This window comes from Amblyomma americanum, chromosome 1, assembly GCF_052857255.1.
Source record: "Amblyomma americanum isolate KBUSLIRL-KWMA chromosome 1, ASM5285725v1, whole genome shotgun sequence".
Classification (NCBI taxonomy): Eukaryota; Metazoa; Arthropoda; class Arachnida; order Ixodida; family Ixodidae; genus Amblyomma; species Amblyomma americanum.
In genome coordinates, this window is record NC_135497.1 from 477,871,735 (window position 1) to 477,887,967 (window position 16,233).

The following is a 16,233-nucleotide window of genomic DNA, read 5'->3' on the forward strand; positions in this document are numbered from 1 at the left end:
CTTAATTTTATTGTTCCTCTGCAAATGGGTTTCGTCGGCTTGCTTGGGCACCCGAGGGCCTTTACCGTAATTTGACGATCTTAGTTAGCCCGCAAGAAGAGACTAATCGCACGTTTGCAAGTTGAAATTTTCACTTTTTCGTCGCATAATAAAAATTTTTAAACAAGTTCAGCATTTAGTGACTTTTATTTGTATACTTTATATCAAAATGTGCGATGCTCGGGAGTGTGTGTATAAAAAAAGGTTGTGACCCGGACGTGATTCGAACACGCAACCTTCTGATCTGGAGTCAGACGCGCTACCGTTGCGCCACCGAGTCGACTTTTTGCCCGCGTAATGCAGAATTCTTTTCAGGGCAACTCATCGTCTGTTTCGTCTGGCCTCTTCCCGTGCTGTCTATTTTGCGCATCGTCTTTTTCAAGAGACAGATGTGCATCTACAGTTGGATAGGAAGGGATTCTCTAGAGTGTAAGAGATCGCAAAGTTGAACGCTCCATTTAGGCAATTTACCTCCGAAATCTCTCAACGATAATGGGGAAACTTCCATTTCATTTTTTCTAACCTTTCCTAGATTATGGAAATGTTTGTGATATTGTTTGAAACTGCAGATGTTGTCACAAATAAGGCGGGAAGTCTCCACGCGAAGAGCTTTATTTGGCGTGATTCTCCTATTTAAGTTGCACTGACACCGCGTGGACTTAGAAAAAAAAAAGACTAGAAGGTAATGTGGTGCTGTATAAACTGACATTCAGAATGAAGCAATTAAGCATGAGCATAATCCATACCAGACATCCAAGTAGGGCAATTTAATAAGTCACAGAAATCTCACCTAAGGGAGGGATACAGTACAGCTGTAATTGATTTTATGCTTATCCTCAGAAACAACGGACTCACAGCAACTCGCTGCTTATGACATATGGATACAGAAAATCCGTCTTCGAAATGAACTCGCGCGCGCGTACACCCCCCCCCCCCCCCCGCACGCGCACGCACGCACAGGCACGCACGCGCAGCATACACGCGCACCATACACGCGCACACATGCACGCGCGCGCGCGCAGACAGCTGACTAAAAATTCAGCGGAACACCTAATTACATTGTGTGTTGGCAATGCGATATCATTCCAAGCTGTTCGTGCCCTCACCGGAGGTGACTGGTTTGGCTTGTGAAGCTACCTAGGATGCCGTCCCGCAAATGGATTGCTCTTCCTGTTCCGCCGTTTTTTTTCCCCGATTAGGCTTCTAATGCTATCACTGCAACACAACAGCTAACCTGCCAGCTAGAAGCTTGACAGCTTCCCCAGTCTCTTTAAAAGGTAAAAGGCAGCTACTTCCATCAGCACAATAAAAAAACGCAGATGCACTGTCACTCTCATGACCTCAATAAGTGAGTACCAAAAATATTGATACTATTGTACCTGGTCAACACCGGTTCACAAGCGTCGACGCCTCACTTTGTTTTCTCACTCCAAGCTCCCGTCGATAACGGCACTTCTGCCAGTTGTTATTTCCATAGTGCATGCGGTTGGAACTAAAATAAAACACACGCAAAAAAAAACCGCAAGCACTCCTCGCCACCGCGACTAAAAATTGAACTTCGCGGTTTGTCTACAGCATGGAGACAAAGAAGTAAAAGCAAGCATGGACCTGAAGATCAAAATAAAACACCAACGATATCCAAACGTGTCTTGCGCTGAAGGGTGAGGCATACCGCGTGTTTCCACGAAGCCCGCCACCGATGTTTAAAAAAAAGTCTTTTGGAGGTGTAAAGGTTGCTTTGGCAGCAGAGATATACAAGTGTTGGTGGACATCAGAAAACCGGTGAATCATGTAAACTTTTGACCTGGTTAACAAATTTATCATTTTTAACTTTTTTACTATTGAAGTTAGGCGCCTGGCTGCAAATAGAGATTCATAGCCGGCCGTTAGCAATTGCCATATGTGATTTCAGAATTTAGAAAAAACCATTACTCTTGCCGCTGTGACTCGGCAGATTTTGATATACTCGCGCCTATAAAGGTGCGCTTTTGAGATGCGCACGGCTATGACGGGCGAAAAGCGACGGCCCGCATCGTGTCCCTCCGTGGTGCGGGTGCCTTGTGACCGTCTCTGAAGCGCCCGCCCAGGGGTGCTCACTCCAGATCACTGCTCCAGTCCACACGGGAGGAAGAAGGTCACGTGGTATGTGGCCCCGTGGGACTTGCGTTGGCCCACGGCCAGAGTGTCCCAGTACACTCTACCACGGCTGGGTGACGTGTATTGGTGGCCGCGGAGTTTGCAAGACGAAACCCGGGGAGTTATCGTCCTTGACAGCAAAAGAGGTCCCAAAAATCACCGATGACGTCACCGTGGTATCAAAGAAAAATAAAATTTCTTCTGAATGTGCGGGGAATTGATCCCACGACTTTCTGACTGCGACGCAAGTACATGGGTTGCCTTACGACTCTATGGTAATGAGTAGGTGTGTCATTAGACAGGAAGATAAAAAATTCAAATGAATAAATACAAAACAAAAACGATGCTTTCGCACTCAAAGCACGCAAGAAGGCTGTTGTGGCCTCTGTAATTTTATAATTTTTCTTGCGCAGGTCTATAAGACCAGTCTATACTGCCAGTCATTTCAGTACGGTGATCACGGCGTCTTTTTTGGCGTAGATATCTCATGTTTTAGTCGAGTGTAAAGAAAACTTGTAAATAAATTTTCTCGCCAATAAATGCGTCTTGTGCAGCCGGGCAGGCACAGATTTAGCCAGAAAGAGCCACAGAGTCGACTTTTCCCGAAAACAAATTTTGGGAGATGTCCACAGTTTTCCTTAAATCGAGTGGTTGAGAGAAAACCGAGCATTTTTTTAATATAATGGCCCCAGAAATAGAACATTGTCAGCAACATCGTCACAAACAACCAAACATTCCATTTTTACTGCAAAGAAATATTAGCCAGAGTTCTCCTCCGTCTGTCTTTAAAGTCCCATTTCAGTGATTACCCTGCTGCTTAGCCGCTGGTCAATTGATAAAGGGTTTCCTTGACCGCTGGTCAATGGATCAGACTTGATTAGAAACACTTTGGGTTACTGCAATAGGGTGACCATGCTCTTCGGCATCAAAGAAATATGGAGTGCTCCTGAAGTGCCTGCTAGGCATTAAAAATCGCTCTCAGCAAGACGGTAATGCTAGTCACGTGAGGTAGTCGGGGCCACCCGGTTTGCGCATGTCCAGCTTTCCTGCACAGCCCCTACCGTCATGTAGCGGCCGGCACTAGCGAACACCCCGTAACTCAACATGGATATTTTAAAAGTAATTTTGAGATAAGTGGAGACTTCCTACAGATTCTGGGCGAACACGGTGATTAACAAGGCCAACTACTCCAAATCGCTGCCAAATCTCAACTATAAAATACTTTCCGAGATTCCCGCGGTTCATTTCAGTTTTCTGCGCCACACGGCACGCAACGCAAATAAGAAATTCCTGTGGAACATACTAAAATGTACAGGTATCGGACATGAGATAACTCATTTCCTAAAGGATATATACCAAGATAATTAAGTTCCAAATTGCACGGGAAAGGGTAAGAAATATGACTACTGTCAAGGTACGCAAATGATTAAGGCAGGGTTGTCCTCTATTAACGCTGATGTTCGTGATTGATATAATAAGTATGGAAATGAGACTTCCAGAAATTTATCTAGGTTTTAATCTGCCGTACAAATCTGGTGGAAAGGACGTAGAGCGGCGCCTCCTCGCATTAAGGTATGCGGACGTTTTTGAAGTATCACCTGATAGCCAGGAAGAATTGCATACTCCGTTATTTCCTCTGGAGGCGACGGACACGCTCTAGCTTCATTTTAAGCGCTATTTATCAGGTATGATCAGTTTAAAAGATACCGCTGATCAGATGCTTACAATATCAGGCCATGAGATACCCAGACTGGCAGTATACCGATAATTCGGGGTACGGGCAAAATGGCAGATAATATACATGGAACAGCAAGGACAGACTGTTATAGGCGAAAGGGCGATAAGATGCTGCGATAATGAAGCTTAGGGCATTATGGGCGTATTACAAGTCTGAAGTACTGAGAAGTACTTGAAAAGGAATAATGGTGCCAGAATTATTTTGGAGAATGCGGTTTTGTGCCTATGGGCAGAAGTTCATACGGGTATAGGAATAAATCAGAGAGCTGTTGGAATATTAGCACTAGGGGCCCATGCAAAAACCACAAATGATGCAGCACAAGGGGACATGGGCTGGTCATTGTTCGAAGCACGAGAAGCTCAGAGTAAAATACTATATAAAGAACACCTGAGGAAATTGGACAACAAGTTGGCAGCTAATGTGAAGAGATACTTATACAGAAGGAGTGTTGACTCACATTGCCTGAAAATGACTAGAAAACTAATCACGAAGTATGCAGGAAACAAGGACGGAGAAGTAATGAGCTTTAAACGACCGGTGAAAAACGTCGAAGGTAATAAATGGATGATTTCCATGAAAAGGAAACAGACTGAATAACTATATAAAGAACAAAGACAAGTCAGTAAGGAATTGTTCAAGGATAACTCAAGAGGCAGCGCCCTACAGTTTGAAGCCAGATCGGGGGGGGGGGGGGGGGTCTTAGAACGCAAAACTATAAACAGAAACTTAAGATGATGACACCTGTGCAATGCGTGCTAAATCTGTAGAGACAGTTCAACATCTTATACTAGAATGTGGGGTTATCCATCCGGATGTCGACGGAGTCCAAGTCACTTTCCGTGTGGCTCTAGGGTATTGAGATAACAAAGGTCATGTGGATGAATCTGTTTCAGAAGTTAGCAAAAAGTGATTGGAAGATGGGTAGCTTAAAAGCAGGGGGGTGATGTAAGGTCAAGATTAAAACTTGTTAAAGAAAAATGCAGAATTTATAGATAACACCTGTAAGGATGACTTGTTCACTATGAGAGAATCTCGCTCTTCAGTGGGGGGGGGGGGGGGTTCGCGAGTCAAGGTACCGCCCGACAAATCACACACCACAAGCACAGATAACACCGTAAATTGAGGACTAACGGAACAACACAAAAATAAACAAGAAAACAAACGAACTTGCTCCGATTTCCAAGCAAAGGGGCGGCGTTTACACTAGTGGAACAAATCTGTAGCGTCCGAGCTCCGCTACGAAGAGGACAGTTCTGAAAGCTACGCACTGAAGAAACAAAAAAAAATGGCGGTGGCTTAACCTGGCTAACTTGGAATTCAGCGAAACGCAAGCACGCTCGCAAAGCGTCGCTCGTTCATGGCAGCTCCGCTACACGGTTGAGACAGCCGTTCTATATATACATACACGACCACGTGGCTATGACGTGAAATCAGTCTTACGACACCCCCATCGGATGTCATCATGTGGCTTCACAGATGCAACTCAGATGCAACCGTTCGCGCAAGAAAGACGGCGGATGAAGTGTGGTCGGCACGCGCAGCCTGTGGCGAGGAGCCAAGGGGTGCCGTGGCGCCCAGTATTTAAAAAAAAATAAAAAAATCTGAGAATTGTGGTAACTGTCACCAATCTTCTTCAAACAGGTCGCTCCATCCGTCCGTCCGTCCGTCCGTCCGTCCGTCCGTCCGTCCGTCCGTCCGTCCGTCCGTCCGTCCATCCATCCGTCCGTCCGTCCGTCCGTCCGTCCGTCCGTTCGTCCATCCATCCATCCATCCATCCATCCATCCATCCATCCATCCATCCATCCATCCATCCATCCATCCATCCATCCAATTGCCCAGATTCCCACACGAGCCGCCACGGTCGCTCAGTGGTTATGGTGCTCTCCTGCAGATGATCCCAAAGACGAGGGTTATATATCCCGGCCGCGGCGGTCACATTTCGATGGAGGCGAAATTTTAAAGGCTCGTGCACTGTGCAATGTCAGTGCACTTTAAAGAACTCCAGGTGGTGGAAATTATCCGGAGTGCTTCACTGCGGCGTCCCTCATAGCCTAGTCGCTTTGGGAAGGTAAAACCCCGGGCATGAAACAAACCAAACAAAACCAAACCATCCACTCACTCAGATTACTTAAGCGTAGCTAGTGGCCAGCACCCTTTAATCTCGGCGCCAATGACCCGGCATGGGGCTATGACCGGGGGCTATGGCCAGGTGCGTGGGTTCCGCAACAAGGACGGCATGGGGAGATCGCGGCGCACGACGTGCTATGGTCTGAATCTTGATCGCACTATCCTATCGCACGCTCTGTAACGTGACAGCGGCGGCGACGCTCTTGTCCACGCACCGTAATCACATTAATACTAAAGAATACTCTTCCACAGGTGGCCCCTTCAAAAACTATGAATTATTATATTGTTTATGTAACAGTACAGGGCTGTCCAGATTGCGGCTCCTCGCTAGTCTAAGTTCGGCTCGCTTCTCTCTGGCATCTGTAATCTGCAACCTCACTCCCTCTCATTTCTTCCACTAAAAATAGCTTTCCTAATGTTCTAGAAGAGAGGCGCTCGAAAGCAGCTGTTTGCCAGTAGGCGATATCCTGCGGAGAATCCACAAAATTAATCATGTGCAGCTCATAGAACATATTACGTCTACGGTCAAGCCGGTCCAGGCTGGCGAGCTGTGACCATCTTGCGTAGATGCCGCCATTTAAGCTGCCACACCTACTTTTTTCCTCCTCTGTTCAAACAAGTTAAACACAGCAGTGCACCGGGCTGTTGTGCGTCTCACCATGCGTCCCGTGCAAAATGGTGTGGACATGAAACAAAACAACGCGAGTACGAAGATGAACATCAGAGATTTCGCCTTCACGCAGGAAAATGGTAAGCCCATTTGTCTCATTAGCATACTGCACTTTCACATCAGAAGGCGAGCAATCTCCAACGTCACTTCAAGGACATTCACAAAATATCTTCTCGCGACTATCCAGACCCATATGGTCTACGGCAGAACTTATTGGCCCAGCTCAAATCGCGAATTCAGAACCAGTGGTCCTTGAAGCAGGCCTTCTAGAAAGGAGCGGAAAGAGCAGCCGTGGTTAGCTTCATGATTTCATGGAACATTGTTCGTGCTAAATGATCCTATTCTGAGGGAGAATTCGTGAAGAAAAGCATCGGTGACTCTTGGCACTGTTGGACCCGCACAACAAGAAACTTGAAAAGATGGCCAGCCAACTACCAGTGTCATGGAACTCGGTCGAGAGGCGCGTTTCAGAGCTGAGCTCTGACGTCGTCAACACGCTTAATGAGGTTCTAAGTAGCTGTAAAGATTTCAACTTAGCGCTCGATGAATGAGCGGATATCCGCTGCAAGCTGCCCCCCCCCCCCCCTAGTCGGTATCTTCGTTCGTTATGCTTCATCTGATCACAGCGTGAGGGAAGAGCTTTTGGATATGGTTGCCTCAAGGAAACCACTCGTGGTGTTTACAGAAAGGTCACCCTGTTAACAGCGTTTGACATATTCGGGGTTCCTCTGCGGAAACTTGCTGCAATTGAAAGCAATGGTGCGCTTGATAAGGTCAGAAAGAATGCAGGCTTGGTAGGTCTTTTTTTGCAACGATCCCCGCATTTCGAGTTTACTTGTAATCCAGTGCATTATCTATCGTGAGCCCCTGGTGGCGAAGCACTTCAGCTTAGATGTTGTGAAGAGGTCCTTCGAGTCGTCAACTACATACATTCAAATTCAAAAACCTACCGGCAATTCCGGAACTTCCTCCAAGAACTGGAACTTAATGACTGACCGAAATACATGTCTGTCTTTTGTGCGGTACGTTGGCTGCCGGTGAGAAACATACTGTCAAGGTTTGTGGATCTTTCGGAGCCGATTGAAACTTTTGTGGAGGGGAAACAGAGGAAATGTTCAAAACTTCGTGACAGAGGTTGGCTAGTCGATCTTAGCTATCTCACTAACGTAGTGCAGCGTCATAAAAAATTGCATATGTCTTAGCAATGGCAGAGAAAAATATCAGAATTTGCCCAAACAGTGAGCGCGTTTCAAAACAAGTGAACACTTTTCCAAAAAGATCTTCGAACAAACCGTCTGATCCATTTTCCCAGACTGAAGAGCATGCTATTTTCTAGTACTGAACTGGATCTGGCCGAAGCTAAGCTTTGTGAATATATCGCCAACCTTGAGGAACTTGAGAATGACTTCGAATCTCGGGTTAAAGACCTATAAGAGCTCAAGCAATGTTTCGAATTTGTATTCAATCATTGAACAGTTGATAAGTTGAGTAGCGGCTTTTCAAAAATGAAATTAAAGCTCTGTCAGTGATGTTCGAGCTTAGGAAATTGAACTTCTGGAGCTCCAAGAAGACGATGGCTTGAAGGTGATGGTGCGATCTGCGCAGACGGCTGAATTCTGGCGGCAGGTGCCAGAAGCAAGGTATTGCCACGTCAAACGGGTGGGCCAGGAAATTCTCTCAATGTTTGGATCCATCGACTGCTTTGACGCTCTCTCCTAACCAATGACAGTCGCGAAATAAAAACAGCTTGCGACCCTGACGGGCGAACATTGAACAGAGCTGCTCAGTGCTGCAACCATGACATTCTAGCTGAACTTAAAGGTGCTTTCTTCACGATTGGAGTATCGCAAGGAAGAGGAAGAATGAGCAATCGCTGCACGAGTTTGATTCACTGTTACCACCAGCTTGGTTGCAAGAAATAAAAAAAATATTTACTACGCCCCTCTTTATATTTCTGCTTTTCACCAAGGAATCTCTATTGGAAATCCTACCGAGAGCCATAGCGGAAACGTAGTGGATGGTTAGTGGCTATAGAGGAAGCAGAGTGGATTCTTGGGGGCCATAGATGAATCAGAGTGGATTCTTGGTGGCTATAGTGGCAAAATAGTGGTACGGTCATGGATTCTAACGCTATATTGACCACTATGATGCTGGTATCGGCGGCCATGGCGGTTTCCAGCAGAAGCTAGGGGTCAACATATAATGGATTTCGTCCGTGATGCTGGTTTCGTGGCAACGTGGTGGCAGAAACTGCTGGAGAAACTTCATTCATGGCGGATGTTGGCATAATACTGGGAGTGTAGACGGCTAGCTGTGAGCGATGGTGTCATGTGTTCGTCGATCATGCGAGGCAACCTGCGTGGTTTGCAGAGGGCTGACGCACCCGGAAGTCGAAGCACGAAACGCAGAGCACTCGGTGACTTCGGAAAGCTTACCCCCGAATGCAGAAATCTAAGTGTCTCGCTTGGACTTCACTACAAGAAGTCGGCTTGGAGCACCGCGGCGACCTCAAAGCGATCAAGACTGCTTTCGCGTTTTATAGAGGCAACGAGCACGGCAGGCACATACTGGTCGAGAGGCCCGCTGGCAGGCCCGTCTTGGCACAGAGCGAAGAGGCGAGGACTATACGAACTTATATGCGCTCTCTGGGTGCACGCTATCGTGCACCCAGAGCACGCTTTCATACGAAAGCGGCCGGCCGACCAGACCCCGAGAGCCTCGGGGGCTGTCTCCAGGCAGTTAGAACACGTTTCAAGCAATCTTTGCGGCCAAAGTGCGGGCGGACTCGTAAATAACACTACCCCAGCGACGGCTAAGTCCATGAGTTCGGCTCGTGCACGGCAGCGAACGGTGCGATGCCGGGTGTACCGCGATGCCGTGGGTGGACGGCTAGCGTGTATTTGACTGCGAAAACGAAACAGGAACCTTCAATTTAAAATGAATAAATTAAATTAGGCTTGTTTTATAGCGACATCAAAATTTTTAATTTTAAGAAAGCAGCAGCAACACAACGTCGGTTTTCGAGCAAGCTGGGAACAAATATTCTGCTCAAAGGTAGAATTAAACGCTCCGCTAAGCCTATCAAATCGCTTGCAATGCCACCAAGAAAATCAGGAGCCGTGCGAAAGCCTCACCGCATGCATAACGGCACGTTCACCAACGCGAAGCACCTTAAAAGGTCACAAACACGGCTTTTGCGCAGCAGTGAATGCCCCTTTGAGCTGTATGTCTGCTTTTAATGCTGTCTACACCGTGCTTTTATTGCTCAATCAGCTGTTGAATAATCGTTCGAAGATAACTTCAATGGGTGAAGACAATTAAAAGTATGTATGCAAAGCTTTTCTAGTGCGGTACCGTGTAATGCACTATATCGGCAGGAAAACATGTATATGTATGGACCATGAAAACAACTCCAAATTTTTTGCTCTGGTATACAGCCTAACACTAAAACAATGAACGCGAAAAGCGTGGTCCTGCATGCTTATACCCTGTATGGCAAAAAATATTGCATTTCCAGGTTTTGGGAAGTAAAATTTTTCAGAATAATTCATTCGATATGCGGTCCATTTTCTTTTCTTGATTACACCTCAGAGAACAGCTGTCAGAACTAGGCGCCCTGAAGTGACGAAAATTTGTTAGAAAAGTGAGCTGCTATACACTGTTATTTATTGCACTACAGTGTGTACATCTGCTATTATAAACAATCGACAAATTTCAAATTTATCTGGAGCATGCATGTATAAAGACAGGGAACGATTTGCTTCAAAAATATATTCTGTAATACACTATATATAAACCAAATGGAACAGTAAACATATAATCATGCAGGACAGTTTGCACACAGTCTGTCCACTTGAAATGCAAAAATAGAAATATACTTTATGTTCACAGTATTTACAGCTTTCCATAGTTACTATACAGATCTGAAGAGGAAGGAAAAAAATGACATGAAGTGAGTACACAGCGGGACAGTATTTCAGCTGAATCCACATTTAGGTATTGCTTTTGTGTTGTGTACTTTCTACAAATAAGCACCAAGCAGCATAAGTGAATCCTGCTCCACTAGGATATAAATAACTATTATTGTACATTCACTAGCACAAACACATGCCAGTACATCTCCACAGATGTTTTCAACCTGTATCAAAATCATCATTTATTGTCCCTTAAGGGCCTTTAGGTGGGGCACTACATAATGCGGAGCAAAAAAAGCAAGAGGACATTATGGTTACATAGCAAAAGAAGGCGAGCAAATTATTATAGGGCAATGCAAAAGGGTCTTGCCGCGCAGTAATACAAGCAACATCGAAAAGGGTGCTCATAATACGAATAGGGGTGCAAGAAGTAACTCATAAAAAGATGTTAATAAGAAGTGCATTTGTGATGCATAAGGAGTAGTAGGCAATGCATGTTAATTACAGCTAATGACAAGTATGGTTGAACAGTAGATTCGAGAATTTATTCAGATCGGACTCAGTTGCCATGGGCTCTGGCAGGTAACTGCTACTTCCAAAGTTCTATGGCTGATGGCAAGAAAGATTTATGGTAGGCATTAGTGGAGCCATGTAAATGCTGGAAACTTAAATTGTTTTAAAGACGACGCGATGTTCTATTTGGTGGAAGTACGAATGTTTTGTGCAAGTGAGGGAAATTGTAGCCCACACCTCCACCCCGTATGTGTAGCGCAGGACTTCACGAACCAGGTTTATTCCAACCCGCAAACAGCCCAAGTGATGACGATGAGTATACACAGGTGAGGAAGATGAAGTGGCATACAGATAGGTGAGATGGATGAAACCGCAGTCAGTGCTCACACTATAGCTTATGAAAAAGACGAAGTTCGGCAAATGTGTGATGAAAAGACAGTGGAGGTAAGCCGAGCGACAATTGTGTGCCTGAAACACTGATGCTGTGGTCATAACATCACACTATAATCCGGCCTGCACAGCTTTGCACTGATTCTAATGTGTAAATAAGATACGTTTGGTGCAGGTTCTGAATGGGTGAGGCACATGTTCCAATTTTGAGCAAATGAACGTTTTGTAGGTGAGTTTGCGGATAGGAGGGAACAGCTAGCAATCCGCTGTCAGTTGAGTGATTTTGAACTTTCAGTGACTACGTTAGGATATGCTCAGACCATGAAAGTCTGCTATTATTAGTAGGTGCCGGTATGACTCTATTTGTGTTAGTGCTATTAGCTTAAGGAATTACGATAATTTAGATTATTACATCTGCAGGCTTTATGGGGTTGATGCTCTAAGCATGTGATCAGACGCTTGAACCCAGTTGCTGCTAACCTCAATCCCTTTCTATCCTATTTGGCAAGTCGCAAATCAATGTCTTTTCTTGCTGCAAAAATTCAATGAAAAGGCAGCAGTCAGCCACTTCCTCCTGCAGTACCACATTAAGTGATCTGCCAGATGAGACAAAGCATTCTTTGATGTGCGGTGGTGCAGCATCCCTGTCTGCAGATTATTGGTCTGCACATCAAGACGCAAATTTTGGCCTCTAGTAATAATATTTTTTCGATTCGCTCGTAAGAGCCACTGCATGTTTTGATGAATGTTGAGTCAGAACGGGATGGACGCTTGTATGCAGTGCTATGAAAGACCTGCTTTGTTTGTACAAAGCGCTCGTACTGAAGTGCTGTGAATGTACTCGTGCCTAAGCGATTATTCACAGCATCCTGCTATTCAGCGCTTAGAGCAACGTCTTTTCCCTTGCCTAAAAGGCACAACTTGCCAACATGTGTAGCCTTCTGTAAACGGGGATACCCAAAGGTCTCCATGCAAAACTCTTTCTCGTGGAGACACAGAAAGCTGCTGCTCATCACCTTGCGCAGTTGTTGATGCATAATAATGCGTTCAACAATTTGCTGAGGGATGCCATTTGCAGCTGACACCTGCCGAACTATGTGTCCATTTCAACCTTCAAAACAAAATAAAAATGTGCCCACAGTGACCCAAGTGACCGAGCACAATTAGCCAAATGAAGAAGCACATGAACATTAAATGTCAAGCTGGCAACCCCATATAATCTCTTGCACTGAATGAAGAAGCTCTCCAGAAGCAGCTCTGAAAATAAAAAGTAACAAATATTAGGTGAAGTTGAGAGCCATTAAAAATTTCCTCAAACACAGCCAAGTTATTCTCAATCCACCTCATTGCAAGATTTTTTTTCTTCATGTTTTCTATGCGAAGGTTCATTGAAAACAAGCAGTTCCATGTTCAGGAACATGAAATCTCTCTATTCCAGAAAGAGCACACTATAAGATTGCATGAAACTAGCTGATAAGCAAAAGCTGCACACGGCTACGCCAACAAAATTCGTCTTTAAAGGTGGCTCCTACCTCTAATTTGGCCCTGAATTACAGAGACAGCGAACTTAGCAATTCTAACCCGCTGGAGAAAAATGCATGTGTACCTGTGTTCAATATTACAAACATTCTGTCTAGGCATTCCAATCAGCTAACAAGGGAATTATCAGAGGCATATCATATTCACAAAAACTCTGACATATGCGTCAGCCCACCATCTGTTGTAATCCATGATAGTGAAATTCGGTATCTTAATTCAACACAGTGATTCGTTTTGTCATTTTGGGGGTAGGCGCAGGCGCTGCTGGCTGCCTTGCGTGAGCTATTTAACCTTATGTTTTTTTCCAATAAACTTCAGTTGATAGTAGCACTTGTCCTTCGTGTTTTTCTCTTTGTGTCCCCTGTCGCAGCGCTTTCTAAAGTTTTCAAAGATTTAGCAACTAGCTCAATTGTCTGTGTTACTGCAAAAGAATCATTACCCAATTTACCACATCACAACTTTTAACAGGTAAGCAATGGATAATGTTTCAGGAGTGTTGTAGTTAACTACAAGAACAATAGCACAAAAACAGAGCTATATATCCAACATGACGAATACTATGACATCGGAGAATATGAAAGGCACTCTAAAAAAGAGGAAAGGGGGTTACAAGATGGCAGGAGTTATTTTTGAAGTTAATGCACCAACCAGTTTGTGCCTTCTGTGCATATTTTAGAACCACAGTTGACAAAATTAACTATTCTGAATATACTATGCAGTGAAAGCATTTATGATTGTAAATAATATTTCAAAATGGTTTGCAGGCAGTTGTACAAGAGTGTAAAAAGGTCAAAATCTTACATAGTCAAAAAATTATATTAATACCTCAGTTACTTTACAGCTATGCTATATTCACAAATGAGACGTGTAATAAGTTACCTGTTTTGGCAATTTCAGACAGAGTGAGCTCCTCTCGCAAAAGGATGTGGAGAGCCTCTGACAGTTTGCAGAGGTGTCTCCAATAGTCCGGGTGCAGGATACCTTCTAGGCACGGCAGAGCATAAAACAGTATCCACTGCCTCCACTCAGATGCTTTCCAATGTCCTAGTTCTCTAATTGGCCTAGGCAGCCTTGTCACACAGTGTGGAGGTTTGATGGCCAACAGCCGTGAATCAATGTCTTCAAGTGTAGAAGGACGACCTGCAAAATAAATGTGCATACTTTTGTTGTGAGCAGAGAGAATAAGGCAAGGTGATAATACCCTGTAGAATACAAAAATCCCAACAGATGAAAGGAAAAAAATTAAAGGCAGAAGCACTGCTATACACACTGTATAAATACCTGTACATGCATATGGTTGCAACATGCTTCTACCAATTAAAATAACAATAAATGCTGAGTACACTGTAAAGAAGATTCAGCATTTTATTTTATGCAGCACGTTTTCCTACCCAGCAGTTACCAGCAGCCTACTAGCCCCACCTAGCTACCACCATCTTATGTCATCATGGTTTCTCAAAATATGTCCAATAGGAAGCCAGCTTAGTAGTAAGTACTAAACGGCTGCATCATACTGTTTCACCACATTGTGTACACTATGCAGAGGTACCATCAACAGTGCCTTCCACTAATCATACTCAGTAAAGCCAAGGCCACAGATTGTAGCATGTGCATGGTCTACAATCTCTCAGCTGCGATTTCCCTGCAATAAGATACACATTTGAAAAAGTGACGATAATCAATAATAAATGCAGTGCCACAAAAAAGCCGTAATATTTCAGCAACTTTCACTAGTAAGGTTTAATTTTAGTTTATAGGGGTTTAACGTCCCAAAGTGACTCAGGCTGTGAGAGACGCCGTAGTGAAGGGCTCCAGAAATTTCGACCACCTGGGGTTCTTTAATGTGCACTGTCACTAGTAAGTGAATCACGAATGAACCGCTTTGTGTGCATTGCCTTACCAACATAGAAGTGTTGACCTGAGTTCGACGTTGACAAAATTGTCTCGGTCACTTGTCTTACAACGCCTAGCAGGACGGAGTGCATATATTCCACACTGAACCCATTGACAAGGTCTGGACCTGAAATAAAAGAGAACGGCTAAAATCAGTAAAAATACAGCACAATTCCATGAGATAAAGTACAGGAATGAGTAAAATACTGATGTAGGCAATGAAGGTGGATAAAATGAGACAATATAATACCGAAAATTAGTTGAAAAAAATTAACATATTGCAGGGGCTGTAGAACCTAAATACTGGAAGCAACCAATTTTGCATTAAGTGTTGCACACTTTAATAAACAAGGCAGCAGCCTGGTGCTATCGTTTTACAGCTTACGAAAACCATGGCCTGGTGGAGACATTTGGAATGTGTAGAAAACCCCGGGAATAAAAAGCAAGTGAAGCTCCTCCTTCTTGAGGTAGAAAGGCTAGAGCATTGGGAAAGCATTCAGGCCAAATCTCTTGTGCTTATGTAAATGCTGCACTGATATAGGCTTGTGTATATGACAGGCTTGGCTGCCTTGGTGCACCACAAATCCGGCATAATGACGTGGAAAAATGGCACATATGGCAAGCACTGCCACCCAAGAAAGTTTCCATGAGTAACTAAGGAAAGAATTCGCAGGTTACACATTATCTCTCACCACCTAAACGGATGTGGTTTGCATCACTGTTCTTAATCCTCAAAACAAGAAATGAACTTGACCATGCAGGAATTTAAATGTATAGTGAGGGCGATTAACCTTATTTTCCTTTTTACTAAGCGACCGTTCATACCTCGGACATGTTTTGCCACATATGTAGTAGTTGTGACATTGGTCAGTCCATACCAGCTAGAGAAGAAAGGAAGAAAGGAGAAAAATGCCCTTACCTCCCAAATTCATGAGTGCAGATGGCCCTTTGATGCCATTGATTATGTCATCATAACCTTCTGCAAGCTTTATGTCGCGTATAACCATGTACGTGGTTCTGGCTTCTGGCTGTTCTTTTATGATGTACCGCATGCTCCCTTCAGGCAGAAAGATAATACAGCACTTAAGCACATGAACAGTAGTTTCCATAAGCTGGCACCCTTCAAAAAAAAATAAGGCTCTTCTGATTTCGGTTATGCTGACAGCTCTGACAACTCCTCAGTGTTCAGCAATCACCCAAACCACTGTCGAGCTGTTAAGAACCTTCAACATGCTCCCCTCGGACGAAGCAGCAGGGGCATCCAAAGTACCCGT

At 44.5% G+C, this 16,233-nt stretch overlaps 1 protein-coding gene and 1 non-coding gene across 2 annotated transcripts; both read right to left on the bottom strand.

Annotated features, from left to right (window-relative positions):
* Window positions 1–247: 247 nt before the first annotated feature.
* TRNAW-CCA (transfer RNA tryptophan (anticodon CCA)) lies at window positions 248–319 on the bottom strand. Its single transcript has one exon. It is a non-coding gene; the product is annotated as a tRNA-Trp (tRNA).
* Window positions 320–12,620: 12,301 nt separating this feature from the next.
* Window positions 12,621–16,011, bottom strand: LOC144126577 (uncharacterized). The gene is made up of 4 exons (XM_077660442.1): window positions 15,879–16,011; window positions 14,967–15,086; window positions 13,932–14,206; window positions 12,621–12,770 (listed from the first exon to the last, which is right to left on the bottom strand). Exons 1-4 carry the CDS (start codon window positions 16,009–16,011, stop codon window positions 12,621–12,623), a joined length of 678 nt encoding a protein of 225 aa, XP_077516568.1.
* Window positions 16,012–16,233: the final 222 nt, after the last annotated feature.